General features: G+C 60.5%; 2 protein-coding genes across 2 annotated transcripts; both read left to right on the top strand.

Annotated features, from left to right (window-relative positions):
- The first annotated feature begins 875 nt into the window (after positions 1 to 875).
- On the top strand, positions 876 to 2,527 carry LOC143172202 (B-cell differentiation antigen CD72-like). Its single transcript, XM_076361445.1, is given in 7 exon segments — positions 876 to 945; positions 948 to 1,019; positions 1,128 to 1,217; positions 1,755 to 2,011; positions 2,013 to 2,070; positions 2,200 to 2,314; positions 2,362 to 2,527. Coding segments are annotated over 7 exon segments (828 nt in total).
- A 6,590-nt stretch (positions 2,528 to 9,117) lies between these two features.
- Positions 9,118 to 16,303, top strand: LOC143172100 (B-cell differentiation antigen CD72-like). Its single transcript, XM_076361351.1, has 7 exons — positions 9,118 to 9,202; positions 9,288 to 9,377; positions 9,616 to 9,705; positions 10,252 to 10,566; positions 10,822 to 10,971; positions 15,080 to 15,230; positions 16,165 to 16,303. Exons 1-7 carry the CDS (start codon positions 9,118 to 9,120, stop codon positions 16,301 to 16,303), a joined length of 1,020 nt encoding a protein of 339 aa, XP_076217466.1.
- Positions 16,304 to 17,009: the final 706 nt, after the last annotated feature.

The raw sequence follows: 17,009 nt of genomic DNA, 5'->3' as shown, positions 1-17,009 counted from the left end.
TGGCTGGCTTTGGGGAATGAGGGTGGTGGGATGGAGGATGTGCCTCCTCCAGCTCACTGACTCGGTCACATTGCTGCCCGGTGGGAAACAGCAGCTGCCGCGGCACTGAAGGAAGTGGCAGGAGCCAGCATCAACCCAAGTGTTCCCATGGCCTGACGGCAGCATGGAGCAGCTCCTGTGCAGGCTGGAGCAGGTCCCCCAAAGCTCTGGGCTTTCTGGTTGTGGTGGATTCCCCGGGGTTTATGCTTCTCGGGGAAGGCAGCTGAGAGGTGACCCTTTGCCTTCCTGGTCCCGCAGAGGACTTGGGCTAAGCAGCAGCTTGCCTCCTGGTGCCTGCCCAGTCTGCGGAGGTTGCAGCAAACATACTTTGCTTTGAGGCTGGATGATGCACAAGAGCCTAAAAGGCCTGCTGGGGCTTGGCTTGGAGGGGTTTGGTCCTGGGGGCCGTTACGGGTTCAATAGAGATGACCTGGGTCGTGCCAGCAGCACGCAGCTCCTGCATGGCCATCTCTGGGTGTCCCTCCTGGCACATGCGGAGGACCAAGCCCCTCCCCCTTGGCAGGAGGTGGGATGGGGAAGGTGAGGCATGGCAGGGCACGGCCCCACTGTGGCCACTATGCATGGGCTCCAGGGGCTCCTCGCAGCCTGGGGAGGCGGATGCAGAGCATGCTGCCCGGGATGGAGCTCGTTCCCCACCCAAAGTGAGAGCTCAGAAATAAAACCACTTTTTGCAAATAACACGACTACTCCTTGTCTGCACATGAAGAAGTGGCTCCACCCCACATGGTCTTGGCCACAGCCTGCCACCTGACCGCGGCGGAGCAGGGCAGGACCGAGTCCCCGAACTGCTGCCGCCTGGGGCAGCACCTGCCCGCATGGCCTAGAGCGTGGTCTACGCCGACCTGAGGTTTGCCACGGCTCTGCCGCTCACCGCCCCCGCCTGCCCGCAGCTCCCTCCGAGGCCGAGAGCCCCTATGAGAACGTGCCGCTGGGGCCGGTGCCCATGGCAACCAGCCCAGGTGAGAGCCCGGCTGCGGCCGCCACCTATGGGGAGGATGGGTTGGGGGGGCACTGGGCGGCGGCAGCAGGGATGCAGGGTGATGCCCGTGGCCGCTCATCTCTTGCAGGGTGCTGGCCCCGGCGGCGGCGCATCCCTGCGGGGCTGCTGGCAGCCAGCCTGCTGCTGCTGGTGGCCACCGCGGCCCTGGGGGCTTGCTGTGAGTCAGGGCAGGGGCCGCGGGGCAGTTGGGGAGGGGGGCAGCTGGGGAGGGGGGCACCGGGAGCGGGTTTGGGGCTGGGTGAGGGCCGGGCTGCTCAGGGGCGGTTGGGGCCAGAGGGTGCCCGGGGATGGGGGCCCCAAGGCGGCGCTGCTTCTTGCTTGGCTGCCCTGAGCTGCCCTCCATCTGCCTTCCACTGCCTCCCACTGCCTTCCCATTGCCTTCTCATTGCCTTCCTATTCCCTTCCCATTGCCTTTCCTTTCCCTTTCCCATCCCATTGCCTTCCCACTGCCTCCCCATTTCCTCCCCATTGCCTTCCCATTACCTCCCACTGCCTCCCCTCCCCTTGACACTGTTGGGTCTTCCTTACCAGTCCCACTGGCACCCCCGGGACTGTCTCTGCCCACAGCCAGACACTTCTCTCCCACTCCCCTTTGCAAGGGCCATGCCCACCCAGCCCCCGAGCAGGGGCAGTCCTGTGTCCCCTGCCTGGACTGTCCCATCCCCATACCCCAGCTCACCCAGACTGTCCCCAGACTGGCAGGTCGCCCGCAGCCTGCGGGACGCCTCCCGCGAGCGCACGGCTGAGTGGAGCCGCCTCTCACAGGAGGTGAGTGCACAGGAGCAGAGCCTGGAGCAGACGCGGCTGGAGCTGGCGTGGGTCAGAGCGGAGCTACAGCAAGCGTGGCGGGAGGGCAACAGCAGCCGGCTGGAGCTGGGGAGCCAGGACGCTGAGCTGGGGCGTGCCAGGCGGGAGCTGGCTGTACTGGAGAAGGAGATGCAGGAGGCACGGGGGGAAGATCAGGGCCAGTGAGAGCACAGTGAGCAGCCTGTGCACCTGCGTGAATACAGGTAGGGCCGTGGCGGGGTGGGGATATGGGCAGCAATGCTGCTGGGGAGATGCAGGGGCCGATCCCGGCCAGGTTGAGCCCCCGAGCATCTGTGGGCAGACGAGTGCCTGAGCCATGCCCCTGCCCCCAGATTGCTGCCCCTCGGGCTGGGTGCTGTACAGGGGCAAGTGCCTCTTCATCTCAGTGGAGAAGACGACCTGGTGGGAGAGCCAGAAGTACTGCAAAGAGAAACCCGCTCAGCTGCTGTGGGAAGAGGTGTCCACGGTGGGGATGCTGTTGCTGCCCCTCTGAGATGTGCCCTCTCTCCTTGGTACGACCATTCTGCAGACTGTGGGCTATCAGCTAATGGGAAAATAGAGAGTTCAAAATGCGGGAGAAAGTACCAGTGGATCTGCGAGCAGCCCCCAAAGCTGAGTAGCACACCCAAGACCCTTCTTCCTCTCCTGGTCAAAGAGTGACTGTGCTGCCACCCTGCTCTGTCGCAGGACTCGGGGACAGGAGCTGGGGGTGCACCCCGAGACCCTCTCCCCTGTGCATGCATTGACTCAACCGCATTGCAAAGTGCTGGGAAAGGGTGTCTGTATTTTAAAGCAAGGCTCACGGAAAACAGACCTTATTCTCCTCTCTTGCACTCATGCATACACTTATACCACCTTGCACCAGCCCTCCAGACCCGGGCGCATGTCCCTGTGTACCCCAGCCAGCACAGCTTGCAGTGACCCAAGACTCCGGTGCGGAGCCCAGCTCCCGCCTGCCATGCTCCCCTGAGGCTGTTGGTGGTATGCTGGTGTGGGATGTGCCGTTTGCATCTTTTTGGAGCTGGGGGATGACAGTGCCATTGGTGTCCCCAACCTGTCCTCTTCAGGGAGTCCTGTGGATTTACTGCCTGTCCCTTGCCTGTTCCCTCAGCATTGACAGCTCTCGTCCTGCCCTTTCTCCTGCCTCCATCACCTGCCCAGGGCTTTGGGCTGGGCCTTGCCCAGGGAAGGTACAGGCAGTGGTGCCATCAGCATGAGAAACTGCTGGGAAGCCCTAAGACCATGGGGGAGATGGGGGAGTGCTGGGGAGCCCTGAGACCATGGGGAGCAAATGAGGAAGCCCTGAGACTGTGGAGGAAATGGGGGTGCAATGAATATCCCTGAGACCATGGGGGGTGTGAATAAGGGAGCCCTGAGGTCATGGGGGATTTGAGGGCACAGCAAAGATCCCCAAGATCATGGGAGGCAAATGAGTGAGTCCTGAAGCCATGGGAGGAAATGGAGGTACAGTGAGGAGCCTTAAGACAGTGGGAGAGATGGGGGAGCACTGAGGAGGCTTGGGAACACAGGGGAAAGGGGAGAGCCCTGCCACCACAGGGGAAAGATCCCTAAGACCATGGTGGGACCGGCGAGCCCTGAGCTGCCAGGGGGGCAATGAGGGAGGTGGGAACCACTTTGCTAAGCTGGACTCGGGCAGCTTGTGAGAGAGGAGGTGTGGAAGGAGGCTGGTGGAGGCAGCCCACGGCACGGCAAGGCCAGGAGGCTGGAACAGGATTACAGGAGGTCTCCTGCAATCTCAGCTATCGTGTGAAACAAGGACTTGCTGTGTCTGGCTTCTCCTGGGGAGCCCAGATGTGGTGTCCCCAGTGCCTGCAGAGGAGCAGGCTCCCTTCCCCTGGAGCTCTGAGCTCCAGCCACCACGGCCCACAGTGTCATTGGGCTCTGTCACCACAATGACACACTGTTGACTCCTGTCCAGCCTCTGGTTCACAGGTCCCCCAGGCCCGTTCAGCATGGCTGCTTGCTCGCCCATCCTGATGCGTGGGGTTTCTCCTTCCCAGCTGCAGGACTGTGGTGGGTTGACCTTGGCTGGCTGCCAGGTGCCCACCAAGCTGGTCTATCACTCCCCCTCCTCAGCTGGACAGGGGAGAGAAAATATAATGAAAGGCTTGTGGGTCAAGATAAGGACAGGTAGATCACTCAGCAATTACCATCATGGGCAAAACAGACTTGACTTGGGGAAATTAATTTATTACCAATCAAATCAGAGTAGGATAATGAGAAATAAAACCAAATTTTAAAACACCTTCCCCCCACCCCTCCCTTCTTCCCGGGCTCAACTTCACTCCCAAATTCTCTACCTCCTTCCCCCTGAGCGGCACAGGGGGACGGGGAATGGGGGTTGCAGTCAGTTAATCACACGTCTCTGCCACTCCTTCCTCCTCACACTCTTCCCCTGCTCCAGCGTGGGGTCCCACCCACGGGAGACAATCCTTCACGAACTTCTCCAATGTGGGTCCTTCCCATGGGCTGCAGTTCTTCACAAACTGCTCCAGCATGGGTCCTTTCCACAGGGTGCAGTCCTTCAGGAACAGACTGCTCCAGCATGGGTCCCCCACGGGGTCACAAGTCCTGCCAGAAGACCTGCTCCAGCGTGAGCTCCTCTCTCCACGAGGTCATAGGTCCTGCCAGGAGCTTGCTCCAGCGTGGGCTCTCCACGGGTCACAGCCTCCTTTGGGCGCATCCACCTGCTCCGGTGTGGGGTCCTCCACGGGCGGCAGGTGGATATCTGCTCCACCGTGGACCTCCATGGGCTGCAGGGGGACAGCCTTCCTCACCATGGTCTTCACCAGGGGCTGCAGGGGAATCTCTGCTCCAGCACCTGGAGCACCTCCTCCCCCTCCTTCTTCACTGACCTTGGTGTCTGCAGAGTTGTTTCTCTCACATATTCTCACTCCTCTCTCCCAGCTGCTGTTGCGCAGCAGTTTTTTTCCCCTTCTTAAATATGTTATCACAGAGGCGCTACCAACGTCGCTGATTGGCTCAGCTTTGGCCAGCGGCGGGTCCTTCTTGGAGCCGGCTGGAACTGGCTCTGTTGGACATGGGGGGAAGCTTCTGGCATCTTCTCACAGAAGCCACCCCTGCAGCCCCCCCGCTACCAAAACTTTGCCACGCAAACCTAATACAAGGACTCACCCTTTTCCCCATCCAACATCAGCAGGCTCCCATCAGCTGGTTTCTCCAGGCCCCTCTGAACATCACTCCTGCCCTTCAATATACCCACCACTTCCCAGTTTGGTATTGCCCCCCAGCTGGCTGAGGTCATCTCCATCCCATCATCCAGGGCGCCGGTGAAGACTTCAAGGAGCATCGGCCCCAGGACTGACCCTGCAGGGATGTTGCCAGCTGGACGGGGCACCGCTGACACCCCCCTGCAGCCCTCCCACCATCCAGGTTTCCACCCACCTTCTTCTCCCCTTCTCCTGTCCACGTGTCCCCACTCTGCCAGTAAGGAGACCATGGGAAACTATGTCCCAGACCTCAAAGGGTCACAATAAATGGCCCCCATTGCTCTCCCCTCGTCCCCAGCCCAGAGCTCCCATGGCAGCAGGCAGGCAGGTCAGGCAGGCGCCACTTGCCCTTGGTAAATCCCACTGGGCTCCCCCCCAGCAACCACCATGTCCTCCCTGGACCATCACATGCCCAGGAGGACGTGCTCCATCTTCTTCCCAGGATCAAGGCTCTTCTCTGACCAGAAGAACAAAGCTCAACCCTAGGACAGGCTGCAGCCGAGGGCAGGTGATGGAGGGAGGAGAAAGGGCAGGGCAGGACAGGAGCCAGTGACAGCCAGTGACAGAGGCGAGGGGCAGATGGTAAAACCAAAGGACTCCCCGAGGGGGACAGCTTGGACACACCAACAGCACCATCATACCTAGCTTCACAAGGTGCAAGAGGCACCTCCCAAACCAGCGCATGGTCACCAGCCTCAGAGGAAGGCAGCAGAGGTGAGCAGGGCTCGGTACTGGCATCCCCTCCCTGGGGGGGAGCTGGGGGCTGGAGGGCAGGGGCAAGGGATGTAAGCATGGGTGTGAGTGTGAGACACAGAAATACACTCTTTTTTCCATAAGTCTTGTTTTAAAATGCAGACACCTTCTTTCCCAACCTGTCTCCCCAGAGCTTTGCAATGTGGTTGAGGCAGTGGTGCGCAGGGATGTGGCTGTGCAGGAACGGAAGGGTGTCTTTGCTGTGCACCCCCAGCTCCTGTCCCTCAGTCCTGTGATGGAGAGGGGTCTCAGAATCAACCCCTGGACCAGGAGAGGAAAGAGGGACTTGGATGGGCTGCTCAGATTTGGGGGCTGCTCACAGATCCATGGAAAATGGTAAGAGCAGAAGGAGCAGCTTATCTTCCCAGAGGCTGTTTTTGCACAGTGGGCGAGCCAATTGTTCCTAGAAGGGAAGGAGCACGTGAGAGGTGCCGTCACCATGCTCCCAGCCTGCTGCCAGCCCCACTGTGCCCCCCACGCAGCTGCAGCCCCAGGGCCCCTTAGCCTGGGCAGGAAGGCCAGAGCACTGCCCATGCCCGAGCATCGGCCCCATGGCCGGGACAGATGCCCAGGCAGTGCCCGGCACCTCTACCCATGGCTGGCGAAGGTGGGAGAGGTGCAGGTGGCCAAGATGGACCAACTTACTCTTTATACAGCTTCTCATCCAGCCCCTCAGGTTTATCATTATGATTTTGATATCTCTCTCCAATCCAGTATGTGGCACCAGGTGCCTGCACAAAATGCTGGGGGGAGAGAAGCTGTCAACTGCCTGCCCCATGCCCAGTGCCCACCTGGTGCCTGGGAGCCTCGGGGCCGGCCGTGCTCCACCCCACAGCCTGCCAGGACCAGCATCCAGGGCTCGTGGTGCCACAAGGCAATAGGAAGGCAATGAGAAGGCAATGGGAAGGCAGTGGGAGGCAATGAGAAGGCAGTGGGAAGGCAGTGGGAGGCAGTGGAAGGCAGTGGGAGGCAGTGCAGGCAGATGGAGGGCAGCTCAGGGCAGCCAAGCAAGAAGCAGCGCCGCCTTGGGGCCCCCATCCCCGGGCACCCTCTGGCCCCAACCGCCCCTGAGCAGCCCGGCCCTCACCCAGCCCCAAACCCGCTCCCGGTGCCCCCCTCCCCAGCTGCCCCCCTCCCCAGCTGCCCCGCGGCCCCTGCCCTGACTCACAGCAAGCCCCCAGGGCCGCGGTGGCCACCAGCAGCAGCAGGCTGGCTGCCAGCAGCCCCGCAGGGATGCGCCGCCGCCGGGGCCAGCGCCCTGCAAGAGATGAGCGGCCACGGGCATCACCCTGCATCCCTGCTGCCGCCGCCCAGTGCCCCCCCCAACCCATCCTCCCCATAGGTGGCGGCCGCAGCCAGGCTCTCACCTGGGCTGGTTGCCATGGGCACCGGCCCCAGCGGCACGTTCTCATAGGGGCTCTCGGCCTCGGAGGGAGCTGCGGGCAGGCGGGGGCGGTGAGCGGCAGAGCCGTGGCAAACCTCAGGTCGGCGTAGACCACGCTCTAGGCCATGCCCCGGGCTGCCCTGACTGCCCCGATGGCTCCTGCTCCGCCGCGGTTGCCCCCTCTTTCGGGGCTGCAAAGGAGAAGTGCAGCTGGATTCTGCAGAAGTTTGCTGTGAGGTGCAGAAAATGGGAGCAGGAAAGCACAGCCATGGGGACTGGCGCCCTGCCATTGGCCCCAGCTTTGCCATCCTGTCCCTCTTCATGCCCCAAAACCACTCAGCGTCCCCTGGGACTGCGGCAGGGCGGTGCAGCTCGGGGTTGGGGCGCTGGGCTGGGCCGTGGCAGAGCTGCAGGGCTCAGCGTACCGAGAACCGACCCAAATCCCTGGGACAGGGGAAAGAGGGGCCGACTTTGACGTGGGAACAGGTCACTCTGGGGCTGGCCCCATCCAGGATGGAGGTTCCCCCTCTCTGTGCTCTGCTCCGGGGTTTGAGCATCATTGCTGTGCAGAAATGTTTGCCCTAATGCCTAAAAGGAGTTTCCACATTGCAGCTTGAGCTCTTGCTCTTCTCCCCTTCTCCTGGCCACGTGTCCCCACTCTGCCAGTGAGGAGACCATGGGAAACCATGTCCCAGACCTCAAAGGGTCACAATAAATGGCCCCCATTGCTCTCCCCTCGTCCCCAGCCCAGTGCTCCCATGGCAGCAGGCAGGCAGGTCTGGCAGGTGCCACTTGCCCTTGGTAAATCCCACTGGGCTCCCCACAGCCACCACCATGTCCTCCCTGGGTCTGAACCACCACGTGCCCAGGTTGTGTCTCATCTCTTTCCTGGGGATTGGGTGGAAGCTGCTCAACCTTTAGCTTTCCAAACCTCCTTCTTGCCCTCTTTGAAGTTGGCCGTGATTTTTGCTTTTCTCCAGTCATGAAGTACTTCTGCTCTTGTAGAGATGATGAAGAGTAGTCTTTCAATGCTGTGCTCCACCAGCACCCCTGCACACCTCCAGTCCTGTCCCAGGAACTGGCTGTGTCCAGCTGTGTCCAGCTGGTCCCCAGCTCAGTGCCCCTCTCCGAAACATGCCTTTCTCTAGATGTAGTTCAGTAGAGGCCTCTGAGATGCTGAGGGGCTGGAGGTCGGGACCGAGGAGGAGATGCCGTGAGCGCTGGGGTTGTGGTCTGGGAAAGGGAAGGCAAAGTGGGTGTCATTGCTCTCTGCAACTCTCTGATGGGGGTTTGGAGCGATGCTGGAGCCAGGGTCTTCTAGGAGGGGACCAGGGAGAGGACAAGAGACAGCGGCACAAGCTACATCATGGGGAAATTCCCATTCCCAGAGGCTGGGAGGGGAAATCTGCATCCGCAGAGACCTTCAGCCCTCCATGGGGCTGGCCCCAGGGCAATGTGCTCCTGTGTCCAGGCTGGCCCTGCTCTCCTTCAGCTCTCCCCTGGCCCAGGAAATTGGGTCCATCCTTGCTCTGCCAGTGCCCTGACCTCAGGCTGCGCTGCCCTGGCCCTGCCGCATGCCCAGGGGGACTGTGAGTACTTTCGGGGCATGGGAGGGGATGGACCGGAGGTGCTGGGACCAATGAGAGGGTGCTGGTCCCCACAGCAGTGCCTCACTGGTCCCATCTGCTACAGCTCAGAGCAAACTTCTGCTTCTGCAGACGCTGGCCGCACTTCTTTGCACCCCCAAGAGACGGTGCAATCACCAGGGAGCAGGACCATCCCCGAAAGGCATCCCAAAGGCAGGGTGGGAGCCAGCAGGGTGGGAGCCAGCAGGGCTTAGGGCTTGCCCAGCGCTTGCCCACATGGCCCAGAGTGTGGTTTATGCTGACCTGAGGTTTGCCAAGGTGATGGGGGGCCGGAGCACGGCCAGCCAGGTGCTGGAGGCAGGTGAGAGCCCACGGGAATGCTCCCGATGTCCCCGCCATGCCCAGCTCCATGGACTCAGCCACTCTCCCCTGCCTTCCTCCAACAGCCCTCGGCATGGACGAGGCAGAGAGCCCCTACGAGAATGTGCAGCCGGCGCCAGTGGGGCAGGATGGGGACAGGGCCGAGCCCAGCCCAGGTGAGTGCCTGGCTGGAGCCCAGGGGACCCGGAGAGGTCCTGGCGTGGGTAGTGGGTGGTGCTTCAGGGTGCTCCCGCTCCCATCCTTGAAGAGAGGAAGCACCCACACTGTGCCACCTGTGCCATCATGCTGCCATTCTGCTGCCTGTAGGCAGGAGGTCTGGGGGCTGCCAGGGGTTTCCTGGTTTCCAGTTGGAGGTGGCAGCAGGTGATGCCCGTGGTTGGTTGTGTCTTGCAGGGTGCTGGTCCTGGTGGTGGTGCATCCCTGTGGGGCTGCTAGCAACCTGCCTGCTGCTGCTGGTGGCCACTGCGGCCCTGGGGGCTTGCTGTGAGTTGGGGGGGTGGGCACTGTCAGGGCTGAGGGTGGCTGGGCAGCACAGGGAGAGGGAGGCAGCTGGGCTGGGGTGGGTGCTGTGGGTGAATAAGTGGGTGAATAGAGGGATGCCCACACACATTGCTTGGGGCTAGGTCCCTCTGCCCCATCTGCCCCACGCTGTCCTGTGTCCCTCGCATGTCATGGGTGCCTCCCTTGCCTCCCATCACCCATCTTCCCCACCTTGTTCTCCCTTTCTGCTCCTTTCCCTTCCCTTCCAGGCCTTGCCCAGCCTTGTATTGCTGCACTCTCCCTGTCCCTGCCCTGCTCTGTCTGCTCCTACACTCTGTCCTGCCTTGCCCTGCTCTCCCCTGCCAGGTCCTGCCCAGCTCCTGACCATACACTTCCCTGCCGTGTCTTTTCCATCCAGCATGGACACCTCCTTGCCTTGCCCTGCCCGACCCAGCCATGCCCACACTACCCCCTGAGCAGGGTCAGTCCCGTGTCCCTCTGCTCAGGCTGTCCCATCCCCATGCCCCAGCTCACCCAGACTGTCCCCAGACTGGCAGGTCACCCACAGCCTGCGGGACGCCTCCCGTGAGCACGTAGTCGAGTGGGGCTACCTCTCACAGGAGGTGAGTGCGTGGGAGCAGAGCCTGGAGCAGACGCGTCTAGAGCTGGCATGGGCCAGAGCGGAGCTACAGCGAGCGTGGCGGGAGGGCAACAGCAGCCAGCTGGAGCTGGGGAGCCGGGATGCCGAGCTGGCATGCGTCATGGGTGTCCTGGGGAAGACAGAGAAGGAGATGCAGGAGGTACAGGGGAAGCTCAACAACAGCGAGAGCACTGTGGCCATCCTGTGCTCCTGCATGGCTATAGGTAGGGCGATGGTGGACCAGGGATGGGGTGCCCCGGGGGACCCCAGCACCCCTCAGCAGATGCAGTGCCGAGGCATGGGCACTGGCTTTTTGGCCACATGGTGGGGACGGGGTGGTCCAAAGGCTGAAGCTATGCATGGAGCAGAGGCTGAGCCTGCGATGTCTGTTGGGGAGATGTGGGGGCTGTTCCTGGTCCAGGCTGGGCCCCCAGGCATCTGTGGCTGAGCAAGCACCTGAGCTGTGCCCCTGCCCCAAGAGTGCTGTCCCTCAGGCTGGCTGCTGTACAGGGGCAAGTGCCTCTTCATCTCATCGGAGAAGAAGACATGGGAGGACAGCAGAGACAAGTGCGAGAAGAAATATTCTCAGCTCCTGGTCACCAAATCCTGGAGTCGCTGGACCATGCCAGTAGGGTGCTGGGGGAGCCGAGGGCAGGAGCTGGTGCATCCAGCCCTGGGCTCCCCAGGTGGGTGAGCACCATTCTGGTGGCCCCTACCCTGCCAAAACATCAGAGGGTGCAAGGCCGATCACTGGAGCACATGGTTGGTGGTGGATGTGGGGTGGAGAGGCTCTGACACCCCTGGGTGCTGCCCAGGCCGGAGCGGGGCACCGGGGCTGCTCAGCTGTCCTGCCCCATGGAGCTCTGGCCCCAGGGGCTCCTTGGGGAGATGGCCACCCCCCGCAGATACCGCAGTCCATAGATGCTGCGGAAAAGCCATGAAAAGGCCCTTTTTCTCCTTCCCCAGACCTTCCTGAGGCACCCTACCATTCCTGAGGCAAAGGCAGCAGATGGAGGCTCCACAAGAAGCAGAGGATCCCCTGCCCTCTTGCCACCAGGTAGAAAGAGGGGACCTAAGCGATGGGGGGGAATGGAAACAGGTCCCTGCTCGGGGTGCCAGGCGAACCCCCGTCCGGCCTCCCTCACCTTCCCCGTTGCCCTTACAGAACAGATATGGGGCCCTGGAACTTGAGGGCCAGGCAAATGAGGATGTAGACGAAGGTCCATCCAGGGGGTTGCCTAGGGTGAGGCAGTCAGCCCCACGCATTACGACTGCCTCTGCTAAGAAAAAAAGGAGGGTAATTGTCATAGGCGATTCCCTTCTGAGGGGAACAGAGGGCCCAATATGCCGACCGGACCCATCCCACAGGGAAGTCTGCTGCCTCCCTGGGGCCCGGGTCAGAGACATTACTGGGAAGCTCCCTGGTCTGGTACGGCCTTCTGACTACTACCCGCTGTTGGTTATACAGGCTGGCAGTGATGAGGTTGCAGAGAGAAGTCCTGCAGTGATCAAAAGGGACTTCAGGGCACTGGGGCGACTGGTTGAAGGGTCAGGAGCACAGGTAGTGTTTTCCTCAATCCCTACAGTGGCAGGGAAGAATACTGAAAGGAACAGGAAAACACACCTGATCAACACGTGGCTCAGGGGCTGGTGCCATCGGTGGAATTTTGGTTTTTTTGATCACGGGGAGGTTTACACGGCACCGGGACTGCTGGCGACAGATGGAGATCAGCTGTCTCACAGGGGGAAAAGGATCATTGCTCATGAATTGGCAGGGCTCATTGAGAGGGCTTTAAACTAGGTTTGAAGGGGGAAGGGGATAAAACCAGGCTCACTAGAAATGAGCCTAGGGGTGGCATGCCGATGCTGGGGGTGAAATGGATAGCCCAGCTCAAGTGCATATACACCAATGCACGCAGCATGGGCGGCAAACAGGAGGAGCTGGAAGCCATTGTGCAGCGGGAGAGATATGACTTAGTCGCCATCACAGAAACATGGTGGGGTGACTCTCACGATTGGAGTGCTGCAATGGATGGCTATAAACTGTTCAGAAGGGACAGGCGAGGAAGGAGAGGCGGTGGGGTGGCCCTGTAAGTTAGGGAGTGTTTCGATTGTATAGAGCTCAACGATTGTGATGATGGTACGGTTGAGTGTTTATGGATAAGGATGAGGGGGAAGGCCAACGAGGCAGATATCCTGCTGGGAGTCTGTTATAGACCACCCAACCAGGATGAAGGGGCGGATGAAGCGTTCTACAAGCGGCTGGCAGAAGTCTCTCAATCGCTAGCCCTTGTTCTCGTGGGGGACTTCAACTTCCCGGACGTCTGCTGGAAATACAACACGGCAGAGAGGAAGCAGGCTAGGAGGTTCCTGGAGTGTGTGGAAGACAACTTCCTGACACAGCTGGTAAGTGAGCCTACCAGGGGAGGTGCCTCGCTCGACCTGCTGTTTACAAACAGAGAATGACTGGTGGGAGATGTGGTGGTCGGAGGCCGTCTTGGGCTTAGCGACCATGAAATGGTAGAATTCTCGCTTCTTGGTGAAGTAAGGAGGGGGGCCAGCAAAACCCACAACCATGGACTTCCGGAGGGTGGACTTTGGCCTGTTCAGGACACTGGTTGAGAGAGTCCCTTGGGAGACAGTCCTGAAGGGCAAAGGGGTCCAGGAAGGCTGGACGTTCTTCAAGAAGGAAGTCTTAAAGGCGCAGGAGCAGGCTGTTCCCATATGCCGTAAGAAGAACGGGCGGGGAAGATGACCGGCCTGGCTGAATGGGGAGCTCTTGCTGGGACTCAGGAAAAAAAGGAGAGTTTACCCCTTGTGGAAGAAGGGGCAGGCAACTCAAGAAGAGTACAGGGATCTCGTTAGGTCGTGCAGAGAGGAAATGAGAAAGGCAAAAGCCCAGCTAGAACGCAATCTGGCCGCTGTCGTTAGAGACAACAAAAAAATGTTTTTACAAATATATTAATGACAAGAAGAGAGCCAAGGAGAATCTCCATCCTTTATTGGATGCGGGGGGGAACATTGTCACCGAGGATGAGGAAAAGGCTGAGGTACTCAATGCCTTCTTTGCCTCAGTCTTTAACAGGCAGACCAGTTATCCTCAGGGTACTCGGCCCCCTGAGCTGGAAGACAGGGATGATGAGCAGGATGAACCCCCCGTAATCCAAGAGGAAGCAGTCAACGACCTGCTACGCCACCTGGACGCTCACAAGTCTATGGGGCTGGATGGGATCCACCCGAGAGTGCTGAGGGAGCTGGCGGAGGTGCTCGCCAAGCCACTCTCCATCATTTATCAGCAGTCCTGGTTAACGGGGGAGGTCCCGGACGACTGGAGGCTTGCCAATGTGACGCCCATCTACAAGAAGGGCCGGAAGGAGGATCCGGGGAACTACAGGCCTGTCAGCCTGACCTCGGTGCCGGGGAAGATTATGGAGCGGTTCATCTTGAGGGCGCTCACAAGGCATGTGCGGGACAACCAGGGGATCAGGCCCAGCCAGCATGGGTTCATGAGAGGCAGGTCCTGCTTGACCAACCTGATCTCCTTCTATGACCAGGTGACCCGCCTAGTGGATGAGGGAAAGGCTGTGGATGTGGTCTACCTGGACTTCAGTAAGGCCTTTGACACCGTCTCCCACAGCATTCTCCTAGAGAAGCTGGCGGCTCACGGCTTAGACAGGTGTACTCTGCGCTGGGTCAAAAACTGGCTGGACGGCCGGGCCCAGAGAGTTGTGGTGAATGGAGTTCCATCCAGTTGGCGGCCGGTCACGAGCGGTGTTCCCCAGGGCTCAGTTTTGGGGCCGGTCTTGTTCAATATCTTTATCAATGATCTGGATGAGGGGATTGAGTGCACCCTCCGTAAGTTTGCAGACGACACCAAGTTGGGCGGGAGTGTTGATCTGCTCGAGGGTAGGAAGGCTCTGCAGAGGGATCTGGACAGGCTGGATCGATGGGCCGAGGCCAACTGTATGAGGTTCAACAAGGCCAAGTGCCGGGTCCTGCACTTCGGCCACAACAACCCCATGCAGCGCTACAGGCTTGGGGAAGAGTGGCTGGAAAGCTGCCTGTCGGAAAAGGACCTGGGGGTGCTGGTTGACAGCCGGCTGAACGTGAGCCGGCAGTGTGCCCAGGCGGCCAAGAAGGCCAATGGCATCCTGGCCTGTATCAGAAATAGTGTGGCCAGCAGGAGTAGGGAAGTGATCGTGCCCCTGTACTCGGCACTGGTGAGGCCGCACCTCAAATACTGTGTTCAGTTTTGGGCCCCTCACTACAAGAAGGACGTTGAGGTGCTGGAGCGTGTCCAGAGAAGGGCAACGAGGCTGGTGAGGGGTCTGGAGCACAAGTCTTATGAGGAGCGGCTGAGGGAACTGGGGTTGTTTAGCCTGCAGAAAAGGAGGCTGAGGGGAGACCTCATCGCTCTCTACAACTACCTGGAAGGAGGTTGTAGCGAGGTGGGTGTTGGTCTCTTCTCCCAAGTAACTAGCGATAGGACGAGAGGAAATGGCCTCAAGTTGCACCAGGGGAGGTTTAGATTGGACATGAGGAAAAATTTCTTTACTGAAAGAGTGGTTAAACATTGGAACAGGCTGCCCAGGGAAGTGGCTGAGTCACCATCCCTGGACGTATTTAAAAGATGTGTAGATGAGGCGCTTAGGGACATGGTTTAGTGGGCATGGTGGTGTTGGGTTGACGGTTGGACTCGATGATCTTAGAGGTCTTTTCCAACCTTAATGATTCTATGATTCCTGAAGAATGCAGACATCCCATACTGGATTGGGCTGCAGAAGACCAGCTTCCCCTGGTACGACTACAGCTGGCTGGAGGAAGGGGACCCGGATGGCAAGGGGGTCTCAGATGCCTTGTTCTGGGTGGACGGTTCCGTTTACGAAAGGTACCTGGTGGCACAGCCTCTTGCCAAAACCCCCTCTCCTCCAGCACAGCTTTAGGAAGCGTTTGAAATCCCAGTGGTACCTGGTCCCAGGCACAAGCATTGGGCAACAAAGAGCATCAAAGCAGCTGAGGCTGAGGGGAGGCAGGTGCAGCAGTGTAATGAGATGCTCAAAGGCCATGCAAAAGGACAGTCAAGCCTTGGAGGGCACGTGCAGGGCTTGCGCGAACAGGAGACAGTGAGAGGGGACAAAAGAAACTGCAAGTTTTATTTGGGGTCTAGACAAAGCGTTTGAGCACAACCTCTATCACCCACATGCCTCCCCGGTCCCTCCTTGAGGGGAAATCAAGCCTTCCCACCCGCAGAGGGTCCTGGGCTCCTCCCAGCCATGTGCACCCCCTCCCCGGCTCATCACCGCTTCCTCTTGCGGTGTCTGAGAGCAGTAGGGAGGAACAGACCTGTCTGGCCCAGGTGCTGGATACCCAGCACCTGCTCACTGCCTGCCCCTCCATTCTCAGCCCCATGGCCCAGGGCAGCGCTGCAGCTGCCGGATGGGCAGCTCCTCCAGCCATCCACGCGCTCTCGGGGAGGACCGGGCTCTCCCCACCACCGGGCACTGCAGGGATGAAATATCCCCCAGCTGCGAGACTGAGATTCAAGCAGGGGGGAGACTAAAGGGAGTCGCAAGTAATGCAAACCTCAGGCAGAGGGGTTTCTCAGCCTGCCTGAGGGAGGGCAGGGATGCATCGGCTGAGGCTTCAGCCTGTGAAATCAGTAGGGGAGGACTGGGGGATCCCCCCTTTGACTGCAGCATTCAACCCCTCCCCAGCGAGTGTGCAAGAGGGAACCTGTCGGTGGCCCCGGCTGCCTGCAGCCCTCGGCAGGGGATGGTAAACAGGGCAGTGGCAGCCCCCTGATGTGCCATTTCCCCATCCAGGCCGTGGCAGTCAAAGTTGAACGGGTCCTGTGCCATAATCAGCCGCGGGAACATCAAACCCACCCAGTGCGCTGGTCCCGATGACCTGCACCTCTGGATCTGCGAGAAGGTGGTGGGGCCAAGCTCCCCTTTCATATGACGATGGCCGCTGGACCTGGCACCGCTGTGGTGAGTGTGCCCACGCCAGGGTCTGCCGTGTCCCAAGGTGCGTGGGGCCCATGGGGTGTGCGTGGAGGAAAGCAGGGAGCCTGAGCCTCTGTGGGTCATGTTGACCCCTGGCTTGGCAGGAAAGGGAGAGGGATGCAGGCACATCCCCATGCTGGATGGAGCCTGCCTCCATCCCTTCACTGCCACGGCAGCCCCTGGTCTGCGGTAGCTCAAGAGACACCCCCTAAGCTGTGGGGCAGCAAAGGGGCAAGACAGGGGAAACCCCTTTGCAAGCTGCCTTCCCAGTCTCACTGCATGTGGGGGAGGCTGGGCAGCACCTCACCCTCACCCTCTGCCTTCCCTCGCAGTGCCCACGCCCCGCACCGCCTCTGCTTCAGCCTTGCTGCACCCCTGCCCAGGATGACCCATCCACGCGAGCAACCCCCTTCCCTCTTGCAGACCCCTGCTCAGGGGCCACCCGGGTCCTTCCTGCCTGCTCCCCTGGCCACAGTGATGCTTGGGCATCACGCAGGCTCGGGGAGGCAGTGGCGGTGACTGTTTCCCCCCAGCCGACACGCTTCAGCAGAGCGGTACGGGCCCCACAGCTCAGCCCCACACCTGCACAGGGTACACTGGGTCTTCCTGAGCACAGGGGCTGGCGCACCATGGGGAGCCCGGACCCGGCTGCAGAGCGGAGT

Source organism: Aptenodytes patagonicus, chromosome W, assembly GCF_965638725.1.
Source record: "Aptenodytes patagonicus chromosome W, bAptPat1.pri.cur, whole genome shotgun sequence".
Lineage (NCBI taxonomy): Eukaryota > Metazoa > Chordata > Aves > Sphenisciformes > Spheniscidae > Aptenodytes > Aptenodytes patagonicus.
The sequence above is the reverse complement of the archived record's forward strand: the minus strand, read 5'-3'. Positions and strand labels throughout refer to the sequence as shown.

Coding starts and splice junctions, on each gene's coding strand:
- LOC143172100 (XM_076361351.1), top strand. CDS start 9,118: ATGGCCCAGAGTGTGGTTTATGCTGACCTGAGGTTTGCCAAGGTGATG. Junction 9,706..10,251: donor TGCGGCCCTGGGGGCTTGCT/GTGAGTTGGGGG, acceptor GACTGTCCCCAG/ACTGGCAGGTCACCCACAGC. Junction 10,972..15,079: donor GAGTCGCTGGACCATGCCAG/TAGGGTGCTGGG, acceptor TAATGATTCTAT/GATTCCTGAAGAATGCAGAC.